Source organism: Lepidochelys kempii, chromosome 24 (genome assembly GCF_965140265.1).
Source record: "Lepidochelys kempii isolate rLepKem1 chromosome 24, rLepKem1.hap2, whole genome shotgun sequence".
Taxonomy (NCBI): domain Eukaryota; kingdom Metazoa; phylum Chordata; order Testudines; family Cheloniidae; genus Lepidochelys; species Lepidochelys kempii.
In genome coordinates this window covers 5,032,738-5,059,727 of record NC_133279.1, presented here as the reverse complement: position 1 = coordinate 5,059,727, position 26,990 = coordinate 5,032,738, and the positions used below count along the sequence as shown (strand labels likewise).

At 44.3% G+C, this 26,990-nt stretch overlaps 1 protein-coding gene across 4 annotated transcripts in view; it reads left to right on the top strand.

Annotated features, from left to right (window-relative positions):
• Positions 1-26,990, top strand: part of SMG5 (SMG5 nonsense mediated mRNA decay factor) — a 45,724-nt gene continuing 18,734 nt past the window's right edge. For 2 of the 4 annotated variants that reach the window (XM_073323371.1, XM_073323374.1), the window contains exons 1-12: positions 1-236; positions 7,360-7,458; positions 8,693-8,816; positions 10,698-10,854; positions 12,727-12,816; positions 13,937-14,026; positions 16,457-16,535; positions 17,460-17,585; positions 18,981-19,049; positions 20,868-21,076; positions 22,029-22,166; positions 26,041-26,751. In XM_073323371.1, the coding sequence (XP_073179472.1) occupies positions 160-236; positions 7,360-7,458; positions 8,693-8,816; positions 10,698-10,854; positions 12,727-12,816; positions 13,937-14,026; positions 16,457-16,535; positions 17,460-17,585; positions 18,981-19,049; positions 20,868-21,076; positions 22,029-22,166; positions 26,041-26,751 (1,969 nt within the window). In that variant the 5' untranslated portion in view covers positions 1-159. Of the gene's footprint in view, positions 237-2,634; positions 2,691-3,706; positions 3,954-7,359; positions 7,459-8,692; positions 8,817-10,697; positions 10,855-12,726; positions 12,817-13,936; positions 14,027-16,456; positions 16,536-17,459; positions 17,586-18,980; positions 19,050-20,867; positions 21,077-22,028; positions 22,167-26,040; positions 26,752-26,990 lie in introns of all 4 variants that reach the window. The other 2 variants (XM_073323372.1, XM_073323373.1) reach the window with 2 other exon arrangements.

The following is a 26,990-nucleotide window of genomic DNA, read 5'->3' as shown; positions in this document are numbered from 1 at the left end:
GAGCGGGGGCGGGGAGAGGGCCGCGGCTGAGCGATGGCGGCCGCGCGGGGCCGGTGGTTGCGGCGGCCGCGCTGCGGGGCGGAGGAGGCGGCGGCCGGGAGCGGGCGCTGCTGAGGAGGGAGGGAGCCGGCCGCGCCGGGCCTCCCCCTGCCGGGCGCCATGAGCCAGGGCAGCGGGACCCCCGGCGAGAGCGGCGAGCCCGAGGCCAAGGTGCTGCACACCAAGCGGCTGTACCGGTGAGGCGGGGCCGGGGGCAGAACCGGCGGGAGGGCGGGGGCGTGGAGGGGAGCTGAGAGGCTGGGGAGAGACCTGGGGCAGGGGCAGGGGCGGGGGGTGTGGGAAGGGGGGGCAGGGGATGGGGAGAGGAGGGTGGGGGAGAACTGGGGATGGGGGGAGAGGGAGATGGGGGACGGGGAGTGTGAAATATGGGGAGAGGAGGGGCTGAGGGAGAACTGGGGGATGGGGGGAGGGGGTGGGGGAGAACTGGGGGATGGGGGGAGAACTGGGGGGGGATGTGGGGATGGGGGGAGAACTGGGGGATGGGGGGAGAACTGGGGGGGATGTGGGGATGGGGGGAGAACTGGGGGGGATGTGGGGATGGGGGGAGAACTGGGGGGGATGTGGGGATGGGGGGAGAACTGGGGGGCGATGGGGGGAGAACTGGGGGATGGGGGAGAACTGGGGGGGGATGTGGGGATGGGGGGAGAACTGGGGGATGGGGGGAGAACTGGGGGGGGATGGGGGGAGAACTGGGGGGGGATGTGGGGATGGGGGGAGAACTGGGGGTGGGGGAGAACTGGGTGGGGATGGGGGGAGAACTGGGGGATGTGGGGATGGGGGGAGAACTGGGGGTGGGGGAGAACAGGGGCTGGGGGGCAGCTGGACACAGGATAGGAGGTGGGGGGATTGGGTCAGAGAGACGTGTGCATGGGGAGGCAGAGGGGCTGTCCTCTTCTCATCTCATCCCTGCCCTGATTGTGCCATTGCTTATATAGGATGGGGAGGGGTGTGCTGAAGAGCTGGGCACTAAGCCCCTGTTAATCCCCACCTCGTCCTCCTCCAAAGCAGTTGTATTGTTAGTCTCCAGTTTCTGAGGATCCAGAGGGGCTGGCAGGCTTGGAGGGTGCTGGGCATTCATAGACCTTGTTGGTCACTCTTAAGGGACCCTGTCACTCTAGGTGTTTGTACAGCACCCCGATCTGGGTGCTACTGCAATACAAGTCAAGGTAGTACAGCAGGGATGGCATTCTTCGTATAACCTGGAGCAAAGGACTGCTGTAGGCTTCAGGTGTCAGTGAACATTATATCTAGGGAGTGGGGGTATGTCTACACTATGGGGACTATATTGTCATAGCTACAATGCTCTAGCTCTGTTGGCTTAACCCTGTAGTATAGATGCAGCCTATGCTGACAGAAGGTGTTTTTCCATCGCTGTAGGAACACCACCTCCGCAAGCGACGATAGGAAGTATTCTTCTGTTAACCTAGCTGTGTCTCCGCTGGGGGTTAGGTTGACATAGCTGTGACTCAGGCTATGGCTACGCTACACAGTTTTTAGCGACACGGCTGTACTGCTACAGCTATGCTGCTAAAAGTCATGCAGTGTAGCTGCTGTTTCTCAGCAGGAGAGAGCTCTCCTGTCGACAAAAAACTACCACCCCTCATGAACGGCAGTGGCTTTGTCGGCAGGAGAGTGCTTCTGCCAACAAAGTGCTGTTCGCACTGGCGCTTTTCGTTGGTAAGTGTTGTTTGGGGTGTGGTTGTTTTTGTTTTTAACATCCCTCAATGACAAAAGTTTTGCCGACCAAGTCCCAGTGTAGACATACCCTCAGGCGTGTGGATTTTTCACACACCTGAGGACCATAGCTACATCGACCTAAATTTTAAGTGTAGTCCAGGCATGAGAATAAGGACTCCTGGGTTCTACTTGCTGCATACCCATGACCAAGTCACTGTCCCTCTCTGCTTCAGTTTTCCCATCTGAGTAATTTTTCTTCCTTCTCCTGTAAAATTGAGATAACCACGCCTACCTTTGTAAAGCATGTTGAGATCCTTGTACAAAAGTCCAAAGTTTTGACTGGTAGGTTATTAAAAGCATTTCCCTAACTGTGTCTGTGATGGATCTTTATACAATTGCATGTTTTTTTACATTCAAGTTAAATGACGTGTTTTTCATTACACAGAGTGTAGCAAAAAGCAGTGGTTTTAGTTGCCCATGTTCTAGGATGCTCTGTCATGCAGGAGATGCCTACAGCGCCAAAATGTATTAGGGTCTTGGTATTAGCAGTCAGACTGTAAAATACTCCATTCCATACTAACATATTCTGGTGTTCAAGGCAATAGGAAGTAAGTTTTATATTTAAATTTCCAGAGTAGAATTTCACTAGACATCTAAGTGCTTGCTGTATTTTTATAGCTGAGATAACTATGTGCTTAGCCTTTAAAAATGTCTGCTTATTACAAGAGAGGCCAAATTATGTTAGCCAGAAGCTAACCCTGTAGCTTGATTTTGTTAAAGAATTTACATTTAGTAAGTCTACTAACATGGCTTGCACACTAAACAGCCTAGTGTCACATCTTGTTCCTCTGTTCAAATGTAGGATTATGTAAAATGTACAGGTAACTTGCTTTGCAGGAAGATGTACTGTACTCATCATATTCCATGTGCTAGCTGAGGACACGGGCTACGATGTGAGTTTCTAGAAACTTTTGATCCCCGTGTTGATGTGTTTCTTTGATTCATCTCTTCTTGTACGTTCCAGTACAGACTTTAAACTATGCATGAATGGGCTCACCTTTGTGGCTGTAATTGTTGTCTAAGTATTATGCCTAGTGTCACATAGAGAATTTGTGACAGAGCTGGGAATTGAACTCAAGTCTCTTAAGTCCCAGGCTAGTTCTTCAACAACAAAACCATCCTTCCTTCAGTGCAGAGATTCCTGTGTGAGATTGAGGAATATGCTGTAGGCAGAGGTGGGCAAGCTTTCCCATTTGGCTCTTCCAGTATGTATAATTCCTGAGCTAGTCCAGTCCTGGGTCTCTCCTAAAAATCTGTCCATTGGGTTAAATTATGTGTGTGTTAACAGTATGTGGTTTAATTTGAGACCACCAAACTTGTTTCACTTGAATCCCAAGTCAGAATTGCCTCCAAGTAACCACTAGCCATTCAGCTCTGCATTAACCTTGTGTAGTCTACAATTTTAGATTGTACTGCATTATATTATTTTGTACTGATACAAGCTGGAATAAGACAATGGCTGCAGTTCCCTTTGTGGACACATCTCATTCCCACAAGGCTACCCCGATCAGTAATGTTTTAAATAAATAAGATGTGCCATCCTGCCCAATTCCAAAATGTTAATGGCAAGGAAAGAAAATGTTAGCTCAGTTTCTCCTCTAGACAAAGAGGACTCATCATTGGATTGTTTCCATGTAGCTTGGCATGAGATGCCCTGTTTGGTTCTTTTTACAGACTGGCATCTGATCTGCTTCCTCTGTGATTCTGATCTGCTGGCTGAAAGCAGGGATTAAACCCAGCAGGTGTTAAAATATGTAGTGAGGCATGACATCAGTTTGTTAACTCCAAAACGTAACTCAGCCCCTGGTGTTAGTCAGATTAGGACATAGAGCAGACTGAGTTATGTTCTGATCAGTGTGTTGTGTATATCTTGTAGAAAACAAATCTTGCTCTCTTTTTTGGCTTTTAGGTTGCAGATACAATGTTAGTTGGTTTGTCCATAGAAACACAGAAAACAACTGGAAGGACCAGTGTCCACTAGTGCCCATCCACTGCAATTTCAGGAAGTTGATCATGTGGGATACACCCTAATGGATGATTCCCAGCCCTATGCTCTAGAGGAAGGCAAAAATACCCAGAAGTTCCCAACTAAGTACTCCCTGGAGCAAAACCTTTCCTGACTTCAAATTTGGCAAGTCGGTTCAACTCTGGTGCATGTGAGCAAGATTCATTACTTAACCATTTGATCCCATTTTTACCCAGCAATACTGTTGATATCCAAATAATAATCTGTTTGGTTTTCTTGACTCTCAGTAAGGGCAATACTGCCAGGTGCTCTGGCAAATTGTCTCCTCAGTCTGTTTAGTCTAACTTCATGTGTACATGCAGTGTCCATGTGTGTTGATGTTGTTGCTTAGTTAAGTAGATCCTTACACAAGACTTTGTGATCCCCTTTCAGGTACATATACAAGAATACAATTCTGTCCTGGCCTATGAGCTCCATTGAGCTGTCAGCAATGAAATAATCAGAGTTGTGTGTCCATGTGAGAGATCCATAAAGCAGTTTGAGTTTAATAAATGGCAGGACAAATGGGTCAGTGTTTGATCATCAAATACAGTTAATTTACACTTCTTTTAAAAGAAGACTCGTGCTTGCATCACAAGTTAACATCCCATTTTCAGGGTCTGTTCAGCTGCTTATAAACAGGTGTTCACTGCTACTCCGTTTCTGACCCTTGTAGTCTGAGTGACATCATTTTCACTTTTGAGAAGTGTCGTTGTGACTGAGCGAGGCTGGACTGGAGGCAGTACAATTTTTTCATATTTGACTAGTACGCCACGAAAAGATGTGGCTTTTTAAACAATAGCTTTGACAGAAGTAAAGAGTACATATTTTGGCCCATTCTTGGAAGGAAAGGAGTCTTTCAAAGGCTTCCGTCTTCACTATGGGTGGGGGAAAATGAATCAGAAGTTCTGAGTTCTTCTGGAAATGCTAGTGAATGAAACAGAGAAGTGAGCTCTGTTTGATCAAATTAATCTTTGATCCTCCTGTAGTGCTTTGGTAGCAAAGTCTATAGTGAGGTGTAAATGGTAGGACAAAAACTGTAGGATGACAGTTACACAATATCTTCATAGTTATTAAGTTTTATCCATCTAGCTTACTACCTGTGGTCAAAGCAGGGGACCTAGAACTAAAACTCATGGCTTCTGTTTCTGACTCTGCCACTGACTTGCTTGATGTTTGGTGAATTGCGTAGCTTCTGTGCCTCTCTTTCTCCACCGGCAAATGTGTATGTTGCCTGTCTACCTCACAGGGCTATTCTGAGATTGGATTGGAGTTTGTAAAGCGCTTTGAGGTCTTTGGGTGGAAGGTGGTGGAGTATTCATAATATACTCTTTAGTATGTGATTCTCAGCCATGAAGAAATACAAGACAAGATAGACTATTAAGAAGAAAGTGTTACGTTAAGGGAACTATTTTTTTTTGTACGTTAGCTATGTTTTCATCTCCCAATCCATTACTTTACAAACAATGACCCTGTTTAGGGACAGGTTTCAGAGTAACAGCCATGTTAGTCTGTATTCGCAAAAAGAAAAGGAGTACTTGTGGCACCTTAGAGACTAACCAATTTATTTGAGCATGAGCTTTCGTGAGCTATAGCTCACTTCATCGGTGGGAGGAGGTATTGTTTCATATTCTCTGTGTGTATATAAAGTCTGCTGCCGTTTCCACGGTATGCATCCGATGAAGTGAGCTGTATGTAGCTCACGAAAGCTCATGCTCAAATAAATTGGTTAGTCTCTAAGGTGCCACAAGTACTCCTTTTCTGTTTAGGGACAGAATCATTTCAGTCTCTGTTTCCCTCCCTCCCTCTTTCTTTTGGGGTTTCATGTGAGGTGGAGATTTTTGTCTTTCTGGAATCCTGAAATTTTTTTTGCGAGATTACTTTTCAGCCTGTGCATTTGTAAAGGAGACTTGATTTGCTAGGAAGGAGCAGCATGTGAAACTATCCGTTGCCTTGTACTGACTTCTGTAGTTTTCAAGGAAACAGTTGTTAGATTCTAATGGGTAGGCTGAAATTACCTTTGCATGTTCTTGCTTGCAGATGCCTATGTGCAAGTCCCTTACACAAACTGTCTGGTGTCCATCTGTGCATATTTCTGAAGAGAAGGTCAGGGAAGTTTCAGTGGGGTGATTTGCTTTATGCTAGTGATGGGGATTTTTTGTGGGGGAGGTTGGTGGCAGCAGAAGTGGCTAATGTTCTGCTTTGTGTAGCCCATATTTGGTCTGTCTTATACCTTATTTACAGTACAGTTTCTCTATCTTCAACTTCTTGTTCGAAGAAAAATCGCTCAGTTCAGCAATGGAAATGTTAAAGTGTGTTCAGAGTGGATGAGCAAAGACAAGTAAAGAGGAATCTGGATGGGAAAGAGTAAGTTCCTATATGGTTGATAGCCTGCAGATTGTTGGCAGAATGGAGGAAAGGGGAGTTGGGAGCTGTATTTTAAAGAGAGGATGTGACGAATGAGTGAAATGCAGAGAGGTGGGTAGGCTGTTTACCATAGCTGATCCAGTGGCCGCCAAGTTATAGGGTTGACAGAAGCAGAGGTTAAAAAGAAGGCCCTAAATAATGGAGTGAATTTGACTTGGTCATTGCTACATTTTGTTTTCTTGAACTCCTTTATTAGGTATCAGTCAATGTGCTTTCTGCCTGTACTAGTGTTTGCTGTGGATACTTAGAAGATTCTCGGTTTTGATTATGGTGCAGTTGGATGGAATCAATTTGGCCAGTCAGCTTAGTTCATATCTTCGAATCGGCACATACTTTGTATTTTACACACATTTGCATTCTTCTCCAGGAGACCCAGGAGTTTCAAGCAGTGACTCATGAATGCAGTTTTTGGACTGATGGTACACTTGATGTTGCCTGCTCAATGTTGCAGCTGGCTTTGGAGAAAACATTTTGTTTTTAATTCAGGTGTTTTAAACTGTTCTGCCAGAAGCATGATGATACTTGGCTCTTATGGAGCACATTTCTTCCAAGGATCTCAAAGTTCTTTGCACTTATTAATTAATGAATCACTACAACAATGATGGGGAAGGTGACGCACAATGAAGGTGAAGAAGTGACTTGTCCAAGGTCATGCAGCAAGTCAACAAAAGAACAGGAACAGGAAATACAGGACTGTTGATCCTTAGCCCCCTCCTGTAATCACTGAAAACCAATCCATTTTGACTTTTTTTTTTTAACTGCAGAGGTTAAAAGTTCACACTAATGTATCAATAGAAGTCTGTCTCATTTAAGTCTGCCAGTGCAAAAATACTTTATATTTGACTCATCAGGTAGTGGTACCCAGTAGCTAAGCAGATGAATTCTAGCATATACTTTATTGGTTACATCAAACCTTTTTTTTTCTCCGTAATTTGTTAAGGATAATAGAACTGTTCAAAAATAGTAGATCAGTTGGTGTGATGTGGGATGGTACAGTTCGTTAATGATCATGTTAAATAGGCCAGGCTTCTTCGCTGGCTGAAGCTATCATGGGTAGATCCTGGATCTCATAGAAGGCCCTCACATGTGAATTGTTATCCTGAAGCTCTTCTTTCTGTATTGTCTGGCAGAGCGGTGGTGGAGGCAGTTCATAGACTGGATCTCATTCTCGGTAACAAGGCAGCTTATCAAGAAGTGTTCAAGCCAGAGAACATCAGCTTGAGGAACAAGTAAGTTGGGCAGATGCTGTATTTTAATTTTTGGTAGGAGAAATCTAATGTGCTAAGTTACACATGGCTTTGTTTCAGCAGTTTCACAGGGAACTGAGTTTGTAGTGCACCTGTCAAGCAAAGTACCCCTAGCTCTTTGCGTGTTCTTTTTGTACAGCGCCTAACGCAACGTTGTCCTGGTTCATGACTGGGGCTCCGGCAAAACAGATAAGTCTTTTCCACTGTGGTTAATGATGATCTGTTTTTATAATTTTATAATTGTAATACCTTTTAAAATACCTGTGTATTGAAGGAATTTCATACATATATAGTGAAGCCTGTCTTCATTTTCCAGGAAAAAATAAAAAATAAGTAAAATAAACTTCTTGCCTAGTAGAGAGGATTCTTTATCATGGTTGAAAAAATTTTTACTGGAAGCCATACAGGGATAATTAAAAGTGATTGCTTATTGGGGGTGGTGCTTAGTGCAGGTTTCATTCTATATAAATGCTACTCTGACAGCATTTTTAGTTCCCTTGCTGTGGAAATTTATTATGTGGCTTGCTTTAGTGTTTACTTCTCTGTAAAAGTGTCTTGCAGGTTAGACGCTGATAAATAGCTGGTAAGAGTGCTAGGCTAATTGTACGTGTTCATTCACTCCCTCATTTGCATAATTATTATATCTGATTTTAGCCTGTAAGCTTCTTGTGCAGCTCTGAACACATCACTGCTGAAAAATAAAGTATATTTATGTCCCTCTTCCACTCTCAAAAGACTTGCAAGGCAGAAGAGTCTGCCACAACATGCAGGGCTTGTGGGGTGGCTGGAGGGAGAGAGCTTGGGAAATTCTTGACTCTCTGGTCTTGATGTGGTGTGTGTATGTTGGAGGTGGGGGGTGGGCTGCCCCATGAATTGGCAGGCCACAAGCAGTCTTATTACTTGTGCAGAAGAGTGGCTCCCTGCTTACAGATGAGGAGTGATACGTACAGCTCCCTCAAGAGACTGACAACCCTGCTCCATGCTTCAGCCAGACTGGTCTTGAGCAGAGTGGGTGACTGGTCACCGCTCTCCCTTGGGGCTGGGCATGTTGCTGTCAATCTGGATTGTGAGTAACCCAGAGTGCATGACCACTAGGTGGCCACGCTTCCCCTTTAATGACATTCAGGCTTTCCTTTGTCCCTAACGCATGTAGTTTTGGTTATGTAAGTGGCTACTGCAGCTAATGGAATGGTAAACTTTCTGCTCTGTGTCTCAGGTTGCGAGAGTTGTGTGTGAAGCTGATGTTCTTGCACCCGGTGGATTATGGGAGAAAAGCAGAGGAACTGCTGTGGAGAAAGGTTTACTATGAAGTTATCCAGCTCATTAAAACGAATAAAAAGGCAGGTATCTGTGCCTCTGAGCCAGAAATTCTTGTGCTGTGTGACATGTAAATGGCTTAATTTATTTGGAAACAGCGTCCGAGCACAAGACTGGGAGCCAGAAGCTCCTGAATCCTAATCTTAGCTCTTTCATAGACTTCCTTTCTGACCGTGGGCAAATCATTCTGGCCTTGGCGGTGCAGGTGCAGAGAGCCTCTCCGAATTAGGTTGCTTTCCGTTTCCCCATTTCCAAAATAGGAATAATATCTCCATGTGAAGCTGCTGTTGGAATCAATTCATGTGAAGATCCAGAAAAGTGCTAATTAGTTTCATGCTAGAGAGAATCTAGAAAGTCAAATTACTTTTATTATATAGTGCTACACACATTATCCTGGTGATCTTATCAGACAACTGTCAAATGAACATCATTCTAATTGGAATACCATACTGGTCTTATCTAAATTTGGTTCTGCTTTACAGTGAACTGAGGTCTCCTGGTGCCTTCCATCTGAGGATCTCAAAAGTTCTTTACAAATACTGTGTCAATGAATATGGCCATAGGACCTCCAAGGTGGAGGGAAGTATTGCAAACAAGTGCTCAGATATCACAGTTCAGATCACAAGGGGTATGCTTATCACCTTTATTTTTTTTAAAAAAGGCCAGGAAAGCGAGGTGTAGAGGTGTTGTGACTTGCCCAGGTTATTGCAGCGAGTCTGTGGCAGTGCCGGGAATAAAATCCAGATTTCCTGACTCTCAGCTCTGTGTGTTGGCTTCAAGATTATCTTTGCCATCTAGTGAAACTCCACTGGTGGTGCCATAGAGTGAACGTCCTGGTTTGTTTCAGGGCCTCGCTATGTACAGATAGCAATTAAAGTGAGTGAAAATATCCTGAAAAAATGAATTCACTTTGAGGTGGGGGGGTGTAAATATGTGTGCGTTATCCTATTAGAGGCACAAGTCCTTCAGTCCTGCTGTCCCACAATAGTAAATCAGATGAACCGAGGAGGGAAGAAAGATTGACGCTGCTGATTTTTAGGTGGGATGCTTGTGAGTGTGTCTGCACTACCAAAGAAAAAAAAAGTGTTTGTAACTCAGGTTAAAATAGCAGTGAAGACGTGGCAACTCTGCTTTTAGTTTGGTTTAGCTGCTTGAGTGCAACTCCATGGGCTTCAACTCAGGCTGCTAACCTGAGTTACAAACTGATTTGCTGTCTTCACTGCTATTTTAACCCAAGTTAAGAGCACACCTTTTCTTGCGGTATGGACCTGCTCTTAGAGGTAGAATCATCTTGGCCTGTTGAGTGTGGCTGATCAGGGAAGGTTTGAATTAGTACTGCTGGAAACAAGGTTATTTTGCATTACCAGAAACCTATCTTTGGTAGTCGTTAAATACACGTGTGAGTGTTGGTGCCTAAATGAAGAATGATGATGTAATCAGTGCAGTCGGGTAATTCATAAAGGTTAGAGATCTGAAACCTCTCTTAGATATAGTTTATTTCCCCCCAGCCAACAAATGATTTTTCTTGTGAGCATTTGGTTTACTCTCTTTCCAAGCTAATGGATCTTTCACCATTTCCCTTGGGAGAATAAAATGGAAATAGGAAACGTTTCCTGATTCTCAGCTTGTGTTTTAATTTCTTAATAGTCTATTATTCCTAGTTATATCTCTGTACAGTATCTAAGTAATTTCTCCTTTCTTGATGTTTACACCTGTCAAATACTAGATATCAACAATACTGGTTAGGTTATTGAGCAGGAAGGTGGAGTGAATTGAGGGAGGATGGCAAAAGATGAGTTACCAGCTACCTCTGTTTAACCAAGTGCAACTCATGTTGTCTGCCGGATTCTTACTGGACTGCATTAACAGGCTCTCACCTGGCTGCCTATTTTTGTTTTCTACAGCACATTCACAGCCGCAGCACCCTGGAGTGTGCATACCGGACTCACCTAATCGCTGGCATAGGGTTTTACCAACACCTTCTTCTCTACATTCAGTCTCACTATCAACTGGAGCTGCAGTGCTGTATTGACTGGACTCACGTAACAGACCCACTGATAGGTCAGTGCCTGATGTGTATTTGCTCTTGGCTGATGCAAGAGTCATAAGCAGATGGCTTCCCCTTGCAAATACTTGTTTCAGTTTCAAAATGCAGAGGATTATCCTTTTCTCATTAGCTTGTTACCTGTTCAAAACACAGGCTGCTCAGCTTTTATTTTCAAGTTAAAACTTTTGGTAATGAAACAAGAGGGGTGGAAAATATTCTTTATTGCAGTTAAACTTCTCTTAGAAAATCCTCTAGCAAGTGTTAATGTTCAGTATGGCAGATTTTACAGCCCAATTTTGAAAAAGCACTTACCTCTGGCTATAAAGAGTGAGCAAAATTGTGTTGCACTCTTGTTATCTTCCCTCTGTGTTACATTTGTGTGCTTTATCCCGCATGTGTGTACTAAAACCCTTGATGCTGCAATTGAATCTAGGCAAACCTCTGCACTTCTCTGACTTCAGGGGTCTATCCATGCGGTTCCAATTGCAGAAATGGAGCTGAAACTTAAGCTGATTTTTTTTGTATAATTGTTGTTGTTGTTGTTATCATCATCATCATTATTATTTATATGAGAAAGGAGAATAATGAAACATTGAAAAGGACTTAAGTGGAGAAAAGAGAGAATTTGGAGTTCGAGATATCCATCTGTATCTAGCAATGGACTATTTAACTTGTTTGTGTTCAGTTCTTAGCTGGTGGAAGATGATTGTATTGCAGTTGGCTTTGAAACATCAGTTTAAAAGGCAGATGTCCTTAGCAACTGTTGCTATAAGAAACATTTTCATGGAACTGCAGGGCTAATGAATCCTATTTTAAATTGTGGCTGGATTTGTAATTGTTGATAGGTGACTGCATTTGCACAAGTCCTGTCCTCTAAGTTGCTGCAGACACTTGCAATTAAAATACAATGAAAATTAAACACTGCAGCATCATTAAAAATGGTGGATGGGGAAGAGTCGTGCTGAAGGGCAGACAACTAAAAATGGGGGAAGTGGGAGGAGGCTAATGGCAAGGTGGCATAAATGGGGATGACAGAGGTACATGGCAAAACATTTTATAGGTTCACCATCAGCTATAGGCACAACTTTGAAGTCAGCGTATTGGTAAAATATCACGTATGCAATGCCTGTAATAATCAGAACATATTCCTCACTGGTCACTGGCTGGTGAGAAGGTGCTGATGGAAGATTGTTTCAAAAACATCTGTCCTGGTGGGACATGTCCCACCAGTGACAAACACCTCCAGGAGTTAAGGTGACTTATGCTTGATTGTTGTAGTTAGCTTTAGATCAGCTGATTGGACCCCTCTTTTGTTGCTCCTGCCACTTCCCAATGACTGAGTTCTTTTCTGGAGGCTTTTCTCCCTGTAAGACTGCTGATGGCTGTAGCTACAGGAATATGTTTTGTTCTTTATCCCTTTCACCCATTTTATTTCTCTTCCTCCCCTGTTGTCTGTCATCTCATCTTCTCGCCTCCTTTTTCTCCCTGTTATTTTAACAGTCTCGCCAAGCTTATCCAGTGCTGAATGCACACCACATTTCTAGTGGCTTGGTGGTGAAAGGTCTGGCCCTGGCTTCAGGACAAATGAGTGAGGTAGCACTGTTAGTGATCGCTGTGGAACAGTGCATTATACAGCCCTCAGAAGAAGTGAGGTGGCTTTAGAAAAAAAGGATATGTTGTCTGCATGAGTCTTATACAGCCTGAAACAAACCTGCGTTGATCTGTAATACAACACAGACAAAGGCCCGCACTCCGGTCTCAGTGTGTGATCTCTTATGCGTATGCACTTAACCGTCATGTATCTCATGAAGAAATATAGGCTGCTGCTGTCTCTTTCCAGCGGTCTTCACCCACGGGCGTGTTGTGATTTGGTATTTCTCATGTAGGCTGCAAGAAACCTGTGTCTGCATCGGGGAAAGAAATGGAGTGGGCACAGATGGCGTGTCACAGATGTCTGGTTTATCTGGGAGATTTAGGTAAGAGCAGTGTTTTCTTGCACGGGGACCTTTAAAATATAAAAGCTGTTGCATGCATAGCACGGATACCATGATCATTAGTCACCAGTGATAATTCCTTGCAGACACTGGTTTGTCTTAGGCCTGTTGTACATTTAGAATTTAGATTGACACAGTTGCATTGCTCTGGAGCAGGGGGAGGGGGAGAATCCACAATTCCGAGTGCCATATCTGTGCTGACCTAACCCCGCTGGATGGAAAATTCTTCCATCAGCCTAGCTACTGTTGCTCGGGGGGTGGTTTTTCTATAGTGATGGAAAAGACCATTCTATCACTGTAGGCTGCTCCTGCAGTAGAGGATTGTTTGGTAGAGCTACGGCACCGTCGACAGTATAGACAAGCCCTTACACACATTTGTCACTAACAGATTTGAAGTGAAACCCCCTCAGCTAACAGATCTGTTACAGAATGTGGGGGTCCTGTCTGAGTGCCGCAGACATGGAGTACGCTATTTACTTAGACATTTAACAAGTGTTCTGGGTCTGAATCCGTTTCTGTATAAGAACATAGGGTCTGACTTTCATTTGCACTGCTCTGGCACTGTAAAGAAGTCCTTAAAGTGGGCATAACTTACCAAGTACACGCTAAGACCCTCTGAGCGAGCCTGAGTGGTGCAAGGAGGCCTGAGTGTAAATGAGAATTTGGCCCAACCTGTAGAATTCTAAACTGAATCCAGTGCAGGACGATAATGACAAAGCTGTGGCCTTTCAATAGTTAGTACGAAACATGTACATGGGTTGGTCCATTCGGTAGAGGACTTGTCTGTACCTCACAGTCACGATCACAAGAAGTGAGTGTGTGACATGATTTAACTTCTTGCTTGAGTGTCTATGTGTGCGTGTGAAGGAATGAAAATACATGTGAATGTGCACGAATAACTTAGAGAGACAGGGTGGGTGAGGTAATATCTTTTATTGGACCAACTTCTCTTGGCAAGAGAGACAAGCTTTTGAGCAACACAGAGCTCTTCTTCAGGTCTGGGAAAGGTACTCCAAGCATCACAGCTAAACACAATGTTGTTCCCTTTATGCACTGGGCAATACCAGGGCTCAGCCTGTGCATGATGTGTCTGTCTTTTCAGCTCGCTATCAGAATGAGTTGGCAGGTGTGGACACTGAACTGTTGGCTGAGAGGTTTTACTATCAAGCCCTTTCTGTTGCACCACAAATTGGTAAGTGAATTGCCATGAATTTTGGGGCCTTCCAGAACAATAACGTGGCTCACATAACCTAAACCTCTTGTGAAAATGACTGGAAGAAAACACTATTGTAGCAATTGCTCTGCTTTGGGTTACCCTTACGTTTCTTACTTTTGAGAGATTTGTTTTATTATCCAGTTACAATAATTCCCCTTTGAGACTCTCTCTTGCTGGCAAACCAAGGAGAGGAGAGCATCTCTGCTTTAATTCCCAGGATGACTTTGATTTATCAGGTAACTTCATCCTTATTCTCTAGCTGCATCATGCATAAAAGTTCAAATTTACACACAAGTGGTGATGTCATACTTGTCTGGCTCACCCAAGATCCAGCTGCGTGTTGCTGCTTTTGCAGAGCATTATTGCTAATACAACTTTCCCCACTGATATAACCCCACATGCTCTTTTTTTGACTTACAAGCAGTTACTTTGTGCAAATATAACACAGTGGGAAACTGGGAGTTGGACTCCTGGGTTCTATTCCAGGTGTGCCACTGTGACCTCTTGGGCAAGTCACTTAACACTCTGTGCCTCAGTTTTCACATCTGTAAAATGGGGAATTTTTGCTACATTACAAGGTTAGTGCATGTAAAGCACTCTGATCTTCTCAGTCAAAAGATACAATAGAAGTACGGGAACTTATTTAATAGCTTTCTTGTCTAATGTCTTTTAAATAGTCAGTGGCAATTAAAATTTAGTTTTAATTTCTGTCATGCTCGCTAAGCATATGCACAAATTAGAAATGCATCGATACGGAACAAAATTGACACAGGGCCAATTAATGATTCAAACCTTCCTGAACACACACACTGCCTGAGCTGCCCTGAAGAAGCTTGGCTGAATAGAGTGGTCTTGCAGAATGCCCTGAAAGGCTTACCAAGTCTGACAGCCTGAGTTTGAGAATCAAAGTTGAGGGCTTCTGACTGAGTGCGCCTTCTAGCAGTATACAGATATTGAAATGTAGGGTGTCTTAATTAAACGCCCCAGATGATCTCAATTGTGGGCTTTGGATGTGAGCAGAGGTAGCTAAGAACCTGAACTATATAGATACTTAGAGTCAAATTAACCACTTGAGCTGCACTCAGAAACAAACAATACAGATCATGGAGTACATGTGTAATGAGCCCCCTCAGAGAGGTATTGTTAAGTGGACAGCTGCATTCAGTAGAAGCTAAAGCTTCTGAGTGGTCCTTAGAGGCAGTTTTTGCAACGAGTACAGTTACAAAAACATAGTGCAAAGCTTTTTGCTTGTTGAGTTGTTGCTATGGCTGACCCCTAAGTATGAATAATTGGTGTTTATTGATTAAATTTATATAGCATGGTAAATTTACATGGAACTTTTACAAATGTAGATAAGATGTTCTAGCAATCCTTAGCTGACTGGCTAAGCAGCAGTTCTGCAGAAAAGGACCTGGGGATTACAGTGGACGAGAAGCTGGATAGGAGTCAGCAGTGTGCCCTTGTTGCCAAGAAGGCCAGCACCATATTGGGCTGTATTACTAGGAGCATTGCCAGCAGATCGAGGGAAGTGATTATTCCCCTCTATTTGGCACTGGTGAAGCCACACCTGGAGCATTGCGTCCAGTTTTGGTCTCCCCACTTCGGAAGAGGTGTAAACAAATTGGAGACAGTCCAGCAGAGGACAACAAAAATTATTAGGGGGCTGGGGCATATGACTTATGAGGAGAGGCTGAGGGAACTGGGGTTATTTAGTCTGCAGAAGAGAAGAGTGAGGGGGGATTTGATAGCAGCCTTCAACCACCTGAAGGGTGGTTCCAAAGAGGATGGAGCTAGGTTGTTCTCAGTGGTGGCAGATGACAGAACAAGAAGCAGTGGTCTCAAGTTGCAGTGGGGGAGGTCTAGGTTGGATATTAGAAACACTATTTCACTAGGAGGGTGGTGAAGCACTGGAATGGGTTACCTAGGGAGGTGGTGGAATCTCCATCCTTAGAGGTTTTTAAGGCCCAGTTTGACAAGGCCTTGGCTGGGATGATTTAGTTGGTGTTGGCCCTGCTCTGAGCAGGGGATTGGACTAGATGACCTCCTGAGGTCTCTTCCAACCCTACTATTCTATTAATCCAAATCAGGCAGACAGCACAGTAGTTTAGCAGAGAAGGGGACAGGTGAATTATTGATGACTATGAGGGCTTGCTTGAAGGAGAAAGGAGAGCAAGCAGAGGCGGGACAGGAAGATGTGAGGGTAGCATGAAGCAGAGTGGGAAAAGGTGAAGCGAGCAAGTAGTCAGAGCCTCTTCAACATGGCTTTGTAAATATCCTTTGTACCTGCTGGCTCTGTACACTTTCTATCATGAACGGAAATGTAGTGAGATGTAAAGGATCTTCTTGCATGAGGATTGTTCAAAATAACACAGGCTTAGTTCATTCTCCTTTTAATTTTCATGACAGGGATGCCCTTTAACCAGCTGGGGACACTGGCAGGGAGTAAATATTACAACGTGGAAGCTACCTACTGCTATTTACGCTGGTGAGTGTCTGTTACATAACATACTGAGGCTGGAGGGAGCTGATGCATCCTCATTGCTCTCCCAGTCATTGAGCCAGATTTTCTCCTTTTTCTTCATGTGTTGCTCCATTTCCTTGCACATCTGCTATTAGTGGGAATGCTGGTGGAGAGAGGTGGTGAAGGCTGCCTCCCTGACAAGACTGTACTGGATCACAGGGCCACCATGCCACCGAATAAATAAATAAAACACAAAGGGCCAGATTTTGAATGATATTTAGGCACTTAAAGATGAAGACAGGTATTTTCAAAAGCACCTAGGTGCTTATAAAGGGGCAGGCAAGTCCCTGCAGTCTAGTGTGGTGCTGCCCATGTGACCCACTTTTAATTTCCCCATGGCAAGGAGAGACCAACACACCAACCAAATAGCATATCCCCTTTTAATAAGGGTTCAGGACCTGAGTGATTACAATAAACAGTTCCTAAGGTTCTCACCTCGGGACCGTGGTTCAGCTCCCAGATTTAAAATCCACAGAACAAAGCTGCTGGCTAGGCCAGTTTCCTAGAGCCTGAGAGAAAACCACCACTACCCTGCTGCAGTCTGCATGGCTTCTATTCCCCTCTGTCTTACTCCGCTTCCTGTTCCTGTTTAAATATCTCTGTCCTAGTGTGGGGCAGGTCTCCTTGCTTATACCCCAGGCTGTCCCTTACAGAGGGAGTGCGCTCCTTCACAGTGCCTAATGCCTACTGAAATCCTTATAAATAAATCTATCCCTTCAGCACTTTGAAGAGTCTCACTCGGGACCTATCTTCATATTTAGGTGCCAAAATACCTTTTAAAAATTGAGCCTAAGATTCGTGGCACAGCCCAATCAAAGCCACGAAAAGTAACTGGTGAGAATCCCTGCAGAAAAGTAACTTTTTGTTTGTAAAATGTTGGTATCTTAGTATCCAGTCTGAAGCGTCCTTTGAAGGTGCGCACGGTAACCTGAAGCGGCTGTATGACAAGGCAGCCAAGATGTATCACCAGCTGAAGAAATGTGAAACCAGGAAACTGTCGCCAAGCAAAAAACGGTAAGAACACAAGAGAAGAGGGTGGTACTGGGACAAGACTTGGAAGGCGATCATCAGTGGCTTCCTTTAGAAACAGGACACTGGGTATGATTCCTGGGGACTTTAATAGGGTCTGGCACAAATCCAGCTCAAATCAGTCGCCAGTCACAGTTGTTGCTGTTTAATAAACTTTTTTTGGATGATCTCAGTCTAGATCCCCCTACTGGTCCCTTTAGTGGTGATCTCTGGGAAAGAGGCCAAGGATTGACTAGGTGCAAAGGTTGAATTCCCTTCTCAACCCTAGAGCTGGTTGCTGCAGATCAGGGTTGAGGCATACTGGTGGAGTGGAATATGTATGACGCTTGCGCTGCTACAGCCTATGTACATCCAGCCTGTGGGCTTCAGTCTCCCGGGCTACCATTGAGTCACAAGGACTAAATTTCACTTTACGAAATAAAAAACAATATGGGAACTCTGGCATCAAGTAGGTACTGAGAGCCCTTTGAATCTAACTCAGCAACCTGCCATAACCCACTGTCCTTCACTAAGACCTTGTGTCAGCAATGTAGCCGTTTACTTTGTTTTAAATACATCTTTGCTAGTTATGTTTACTGCTGCCTTTGCAGGAAGTCCATATAGTCATCACCCATCTAGTAGACCAATATTCATGGTGCATTTAATAGGAAGTCAATAGTGTGAGTAACTTGTTTCCATTTATCTGGCCTTGATTTTTAATGCATTAGAATTTTCTGCTAATGGTCTGGTTCTATTCTTACTGCTTTTCTCAAGTATTATCCAGACTAGTTTCTTCCTTCATGTCCACCACCTGCTTCCAGATATTCTAGTGCCTGAGCCAAATAAATATCATCCAGTAGATATGTAGTTTGTTCCACTATGCATCTCCAGAACCGGACAGACGATTGGTTGGTTGTGTGACGTGGTTCTTGTACCGAGAGAACAAATTTTGTAAATATGTGGACGAAAACTGGAGAAATGAATATTCTTCAACCAGCACCGCTGATTCACAAGAGTACTGACATCCTCTGCCTTTACAACTTAAGCTCTTGCTCTGTTTAGTACTGAACAGCCTCAGAATTCTTAACTCCCTTTAATGCTCTCCCACCCCACCACCATTTTTGCCATCCAAACTCCTGTGTATATTTCTTGTTTCCAAAGTTTAAACATGATCATAAGTTCTGAAATGGATGGACTATCAATGCCCCTTTCTCAAAGCAGGACTCTCTGATGGCAAAAGGTAGCTTGCCACACATCTGTGCCTCTAAAGTGAAGGTGGGAGACCATGAATAAACTAATTTACTAGCAATCCAGATTTACATACACGAATAAGAAGATTGCTGTCATCTTGCAGCCAAGTGATGGGATACTCACTTAACTGTGTTTCTCTTTAATCTTTAGGTGCAAAGATATTAAAAGGTTACTGGTGAGCTTTATGTACCTCCAGAGCCTTTTGCAGCCAAAAAGCAGGTAAGGTTACCGTACAACTTCTATCCTCTGTAGGTGACTTGCAGCTGCAAACATTAGAAATGGAAGAGACTTTGCTTTGTACCCTTGCCACAAATGCAAAACCACATATCTTAGTGACGCCTCTACTGAGTCTTTCAGTCAAGAATCCCAAATGTCAGTAAAGTCTTAACACTTCTGTGAGGGAGGAGAGTATTATCATCACCACAGAGAAACTTCATACACAGGGATTAAATCATTTAGTCGTGGTCACTCAGTAAATCAGTGGCTGAGCGAATGTAGAACTCGGAAGTTCTGACTTTCCAATCCCCCAGTGTCATAGCTGTGTTATGATGCCCCTCTCACTGTGTTCAAACGCTTTGCCCAGTCTTAAAATCTGTGCTTCTAACAAGCATTGGCAGAATGACGTTGGTGCAGAGGGTCACAATCTGCACACATGCAGAACAGTAGAGCAGTTCATTATAAACACCTGTAATCTAACCTCCTTGTTCAGGGGAAAGATGCTATTCTTTCTGTAACCTGTTTCTGTTGGAATAAGTGGAAAGCTTTGTACAGTTGCATGGCTTTTCCTGGATTTTCTGTCTCTGCCAAGAGATTTCAGGTAGCTCTAGGTTAACCCTTTAAATACTGTTTGTTACAGATTGATTTCTGTTAGGGGGCAGTACGCACTCTGATTCTCTTGCCCATTTTAATTAATTGATTTGTGCTGGTTGACCCTGGATTTACACTTCACTGTTACTCTATGTAACGCACATTCAGTGGGTGGTGTATGTGTCTCAGGGTGGAAGAGGAAATAGAGCTCCTCCAATTGCCCGTGTCTGCTATCCTGCTGAAGAGGATTTGCTGGACTTTTTGCAGACAGTTTCTCTCTAAAAGCTGGGAGCATCTTGTAATCCACTGTACTGATTCCCATAATGCTGCCTCTGAAGCAGCAAAGAGCTGCAAATGACTCTGGGGTGTGTGTGAGGTTGCAGATGAGAACACGTGTGGGAGGTCACAGAAGGAAAAAGGTCGAGACTCTCGATCTAGGCTGTTGCAGTGTAATGTTTTAACTACACAGTAGAAATAACTGATTCTGAAATGTTCACTCTTCTTAATAATGAATGGTACTTTATATATTGATGTGTATTGCCATATAGTGCCTCCTGACCCAGGCATACCCCTGTAGGAAGAAAGTCACCCAGTGATGATTTATATTTATCCATCTCATGCGGAATTTTTGTGGCTGTTTCTAAAGTGCTTTGAGATCCTTAGATTAGGAGTATAAAGGATCATATCAGCATCAGATTGAGCTCCAGACTTGTAGAAACCTGTTAACTTTCCATAGCTGATTAGGTCAGTATATTAAAGTAATCAATGAAGAATTAGCTGATGTACTGCTTCATATCCTGGCCATTACTACATGGGATGAAAGGTCAATTGTGACTAGTTTCTCGCTGCTTGGGTCAGCCATGGAGGCAGCACCTTCATCCCAAGAGTGAGGAGTTGAGCCCCTCACTTCATTCTCTAGTGATCCATCCTGGCAGTATAGGAGACACTCCGACAGCTGTTTACTGTGTCACTTTAGTTTACACTCTGTAGGGATGGGAAAGATTGCTCAGATTATCTAGTCTTTCCCCATCTGCCTGTGCATGATTGTTCCCTTCAGTATATTCTCCAGTGCCTTGTCCTATCTTGTTCTAAATGACTTAAGTGATGACTGAGCTTGCACCAGTTTTTGTTCAGTATCCACATGAACGTTCCAGTTGCCGGGAGCTTGAGACTTAACCTGGTGCAGGGCATTTGAAGAGTAAATCTATTTGTTTTTCCCCTCACTTTAAGCTCTGTGGACTCTGAGCTTACATCTCTTTGCCAGTCGGTGCTGGAGGATTTCAACCTTTGCTTGTTCTACCTGCCTTCTCCTCCTAATCTGAACTCAGCAAGCGAAGATGAAGAGGAATATGAGTGTGGATATTCCTTCCTTCCCGACCTCCTCATCTTCCGCATGGTGATCATCTGCCTAATGAGCGTCCACAGCCTCAAACGGGCAGGTAATCAGTGCACTAACAATGAACACTGGTGGCTCATTGAATTGTTGTGCTGTGAGAGAAGAACATAAATGCTGAACAAGATGACCTGTCTATTCTGGACACTCATCTTCCATAGAATAAGGCAGTGGTCCCCAAACTGTGGGGTGAGGGGCCTGAGCCAGCCCGCATGGGGGGCAGGGTGGGAGCGCCATTCAGCCCCACTCTGCCTCCAGCTCCACTCTGGGCCAGCCCCAGCCCTTGGCTCCCAGCCCCCAGGAGGGCATGGACAGATTCCATTATGGATAAGGGGAGCCATGACAGAAAAAGTTTGGGGACCACTGGAATAAGGGGACCCACTTTACACAGATTAATTTAGAACTGGGTAACTCCTATAATCTAACTTGAAATTTGTTAGTTGTTAGTGATGGAGAAGACTTATTATGTTGCATTTAAATCTATCTCCGGGACCGGGTCAGGATTGCTCCCTACAGTGTATTTTCTAGTGTCCAATTCAATGTGCAATGTCCTAATTAATGATGCATCCACCACTTCCTTTGGGAAAATGTAGATGAAGGATAACCATCTGGTATCGGAAGGATGTCATCACCGAGAAGGAAGAGGAATTGTTTAGAATGTGCAACTTCTCTCCCTTCTTGGTGTTTACGTCCTTCAGATACCAGATGGTTATCCTGCTTGCCAACACTTTTTTCACTATAATAGAAAGATCTGCATAAAAAATGATTATTTCCTATCATTAAGGTGAGAGATGAAATACTGGTGATGCCACCTTGGGCTGATTTATGGATTGAAGTTTTTTCAGAAAGTGGAAACCCCTGGATATTGATGCCACTTGTCAAGATGGCTGTGTCCTATGCAATTAGACAGTAAATCTTAAACGTATCTTATTTGACATCCATTTTGCTGCAGAACAGGGGTAGTCTATTCGCTTCACCTCTGTGCTGTCCTGTTGCAGGTTCAAAGCAGTACAGTGCAGCCATTGCTTTCACTCTGGCCCTCTTTTCTCATCTGATAAACCACGTCAATATTCGCCTGCAGGCAGAACTGGAAGAAGGGGAGAATCCAGTTCCAGCGTTCCAGAGCGACGGCACAGGTAATAAGAGGGAGGTGGTGAGTGCTGTGTTAGCTCAAACTACTTCCCTCTCTGTGGCCACCACACCCCTTTCCTGAGTGTATTCAGTATGAGCTTTGTAGTGCAGTGCACAGCTATGGGTTTGCAGAGCTGAGTTTGAAACGCTTTGATCCTTCACTGCCAGGCTGGAAGCACTAGGCACAAATTGTATGCTGAGCCCCGAGGGAAAGGAAGTCCCCTCTTTTACTCCAGAGTGCCCTGTTCTGGATGACTGTGCTTTCATAGGAAGCTATCAGAGGGATTCTTGCTGCTGTGAAAAATAGGGAAGACCCTCTGGGTTCCAAGGCAGCCCATGGGGAAGTGGTGGGGGGCACAGACTAGAGACATTTGCTAAATCGTTGAGCAACAACTTCAGTTTCACAAATGTGACCAAAGTGCGTGTCCTCCCTGTCTTGTAACACCTCCGCTTGCTCCTCATTCATTTCAGGGTCTAGTTCAAATGAGTCCTGCATGGCTTTTAAAACTCTCCATTGGCTTTGCTCCAGCTGAACCCATGGATCTTGTCTGTGCCGTTCTTGCTACATCCTCTGATAAGTTGATGAATGGGCTTATATGACGAGGTTGCCTGCTATAGAAGGGGACTGGACTCGACAACCCAGCAGGCCCCTTCCAATCCTGCATCCTCTGTTCATCTAGCACTTCTCTCCCCTGTCCCATTTCATGATCTTACAGTTCATGCAAAAGGCGCCTTCCCTGTTGTCTGGAACAGTCATTCTGTATCTCTCTCCAGCTCATTCTTCTTCAGTATCTCTTCTCCATGTTCACTGAAAGTAGGGCAAGAAGTAATGGGCTTAATCTCCAGCAAGGGAGATTTAGGTTAGAGATTAGGAAAAACTTTCTAACTATAAGGATAATTAAGCACTGAAGTAGGGAGGTTGTGGAATCCCCATCACTGGAGGTTTTAAAGAACAGGTGGGAAAACACCTGTCAGAGAGATTCTAGGTTTATGTGGTCCTGCTTCAGTGCATGGGGCTAGACTTGACGACTTCTTGAGGTCTCTTTCAGCCCTACATTTCTATTATTGTAGGATAAACTGGAGGTCTTTGGTCTCCAAGGTTGCCTATTGATCAGGCTTTTTATTTTCTTTCAAGTCCATTCAGCTTCGGGGAAAGCTGAAGTCCTGCCCCTTCGTTAATTCTGCACAATCACTATCTTTAGAAAAATGGACATTCAGATTTTTCTTGACCCAAGTAATGTACTTGAAGATTCATATTAAACAGGACTCTCCAGTATGTGGCCAGAGATATTTTGGGTGACGTAATGACCACTAATTAAAGATGGGAATAACTTAACTCTTATGCTTATAGGTGGAGGTTAATTTAATTAAATGTTGTTGTGTTGGGGTCTTAATCACTGGCCTTAAGCAGTTCCACCGAACACACCAAACATATCCAGAATAATGTACAGACTAGTCTGAACAGTAATAGCTGTCAGATTTCAGAGTAACAGCCGTGTTAGTCTGTATTCGCAAAAAGAAAAGGAGGACTTGTGGCACCTTAGAGACTAACCAATTTATTAGAGCATAAGCTTTCGTGAGCTACAGCTCACTTCTTCAGATGCATATCGTGGAAACTGCAGCAGGCTTTATATATACACAGAGAATATGAAACAATACCTATTCCCACCCCACTGTCCTGCTGGTAATAGCTTATCTAAAGTGATTTCCAGCACAAATCCAGGTTTTCTCACCCTCCACCCCCCCACACAAATTCACTCTCCTGCTGGTGATAGCCCATCCAAAGTGATAACTCTTTACACAATGTGCATGACAATTAAGCTGGGCTATTTCCTGCATAAATCCAGGTTCTCACATCCCCCCCACCCCCATACACACACAAACTCACTCTCCTGCTGGTAATAGCTCATCCAAACTGACCACTCTTCAAGTTTAAATCCAAGTTAAACCAGAACATCTGGGGGGGGGGGGGGGTAGGAAAAAACAAGAGGAAACAGGCTACCTTGCATAATGACTTAGCCACTCCAAGTCTCTATTTAAGCCTAAATTAATAGTATCCAATTTGCAAATGAATTCCAATTCAGCAGTTTCTCGCTGGAGTCTGGATTTGAAGTTTTTTTGTTTTAAGATAGCGACCTTCATGTCTGTGATCGCGTGACCAGAGAGATTGAAGTGTTCTCCGACTGGTTTATGAATGTTATAATTCTTGACATCTGATTTGTGTCCATTTATTCTTTTACGTAGAGACTGTCCAGTTTGACCAATGTACATGGCAGAGGGGCATTGCTGGCACATGATGGCATATATCACATTGGTGGATGTGCAGGTGAACGAGCCTCTGATAGTGTGGCTGATGTTATTAGGCCCTGTGATGGTGTCCCCTGAATAGATATGTGGGCACAGTTGGCAACGGGCTTTGTTGCAAGGATAAGTTCCTGGGTTAGTGGTTCTGTTGTGTGGTATGTGGTTGTTGGTGAGTATTTGCTTCAGGTTGCGGGGCTGTCTGTAGGCAAGGACTGGCCTGTCTCCCAAGATTAGCTGTATAACTTTAGAATGATGGCATGCTTGTGTAGTTCATTCATTCCTGCAGAAGAGGAATTTAACTTCAGCTTTCTTTCCTTCTCTCCTTCCTTCCTTCCTTTCTTATAAAATTAGTCAAATGTTTCAACCTGTCTTGACTACTCCTCTGAGAAAATTCCCACATACCACTGCACTGCAGTGTTGTTTAATAAGCTATTGTGTTTATATAGTTGATGCAGATTCTCCCCCAGCCTTGGTTTTAAATAAAACAAGGTGAATTAAGCATCTTAAGACACTGAGCGCTATCAGTCTAATAAGAAAGGTGGATTAGACCAGTTCAATCCAAGATTACTGAGAGGAGCAGTTCGTTTTAATTTTAAACCTTCTGACATGCATGCAAGTATCCTGCCCCTTTGCTATATTGTCAGCAATCTGAAGTGCATGCAACACATTTTAATTGGAAAGTAAAATACAGGCCTATTTTTAAACCAAGATTTTTATTTTAAATGCATCTCAACTAAGACAAATTAGCCTCTGGTCAGATGACTGAATTCTTGGCAGAAGATTGCATTTTTATTAGTCAGTGAATTTGTTTTCTTCTGGTAAAACGTGTGTATTCCTCTCTTGCTAAGGACCCATTAAGAAGTAAAATTTTCTCTGTAGTTAACTGCGTGGGCTCTTTCATTGGAAAGTTGGGCTGGGGAGAAAGTGGTTTTGTGTTTAAATGAATTTTGTACTGGGGTGGCAGTCTTGAAACCTGAAGCCACGTAATGACTGATCAGGTGCATCTCAAACAATATTAAAACAAGCTTCTTTAGACTTCTGCTTGTGTACTCCAGTCTTGTCCTGGACAGACTCCATGTCTAAGGCCCTTGTGGGTTGTATAATATGGATTCCATAACTAGAAACTGGATTGAGATCTGTCCATTCATTTCACACTAGCTGCCCATCTACCAGCCGTCAAATGGAAGTGGCTTTCACTTGCTAGGTACAACTTGAGCAGGATTTAAACCAGTGTCATACTGGGTGGAACACCTGTATTTGCTAGGATAAACTTCTGCTGCTGGCTACTGAATGGATCTGGGGATTAGTAAGTGCCATTAGGAGGTAAAGGAATTGTCCGTAATTAAATTTGTCTGTTTCTGTGCGATTGGGGCTTGGTCAGGGAGTTCACATCACTTCACTTGTTGGTGCTTACGTTGACGCATTTGTAAAGTGGGATTATCTCCCAAGGGTGCCTTGAAACATCCTCTGATGAAAGCTGCTATAGAAGTGAGACACCAGCGCTTTCCCCAGCTTGGGATTGGCCACCTGGTTGGGTTGTACGTCAAGTTTTTTTGTTTCGGGTGTCTTTTGCAGATGACCAAGAGACCCGGGAGCCCTTGAACTCCGTTGAGAAGGAAGCAGATGCTGACTTAGCCAACCACCGGCCCAGCGATGAGCAGAGGAAGAAGGACAACAAGAAGAGCAAGAAATACTCCCGTCTCTCCTGCTTGCGCCGCCGGCGCCATCCCCAGAAGGTCGATGAGAGTGATCTGAGTGAGGGCTTCGACTCTGACTCCAGCCAGGACTTCACTAAGGGCAGCGATGGCTCGGAGAGTGGCTCGGAGAAAAGCGACGAGGAGGTGGAGACAGCCTTTGATGTGGAGACAGACTCAGACATGAACAGCCAGGAATCCCGTTCCGACCTGGAGGATATGGAGGACGAGCCAGGGGAGGAGGGATGCGGCCGAACCAAAAGCATGAAAAATGGGGCCAAGGAGGCCTTAAAAAACTGCATGGAGGGGAGCGGGCTGGTGGACTCTAAAAGCCTGAGTGTCTCCAAGACTGAGAATTCAGATGCTGCAGTCAATGGGCCAGGGTCCATGGGCACTAATGAAGCTAGCATAGCCAGTAACCTCCAGGCCATGTCCACACAGCTGTTCCAGACCAAACGCTGCTTTCGCTTGGCCCCCACCTTCAGCAACGTCCTCTTGAAACCAACTCATGAACCAGCTGCCTTGAAGCAGGTAGTGGACAGCAAGCCTTGTGTCAATGGGGATGTGGAGAAGCCCGGCTTCCCTGAGCAAGGTAAGGATGGATACTTGGTTACAAATTATATCTTTACTGGCATGGAAGAACACACAGAGCTGGGTAGAAAATGATTGAGCAGTAGCAGTCTTCTCGAGGAGTGAAATCTATCCCTGTGCAACACTATAGTGCATTACTGTGCACCACCGTGGCACCTGGGAGCCCCAGTCGTGGACCAAGACCCTGTTGTGCTTGGTGCTGTACAGACTCAAGATGGTCCCTGCCCCAAGAGGCTTACA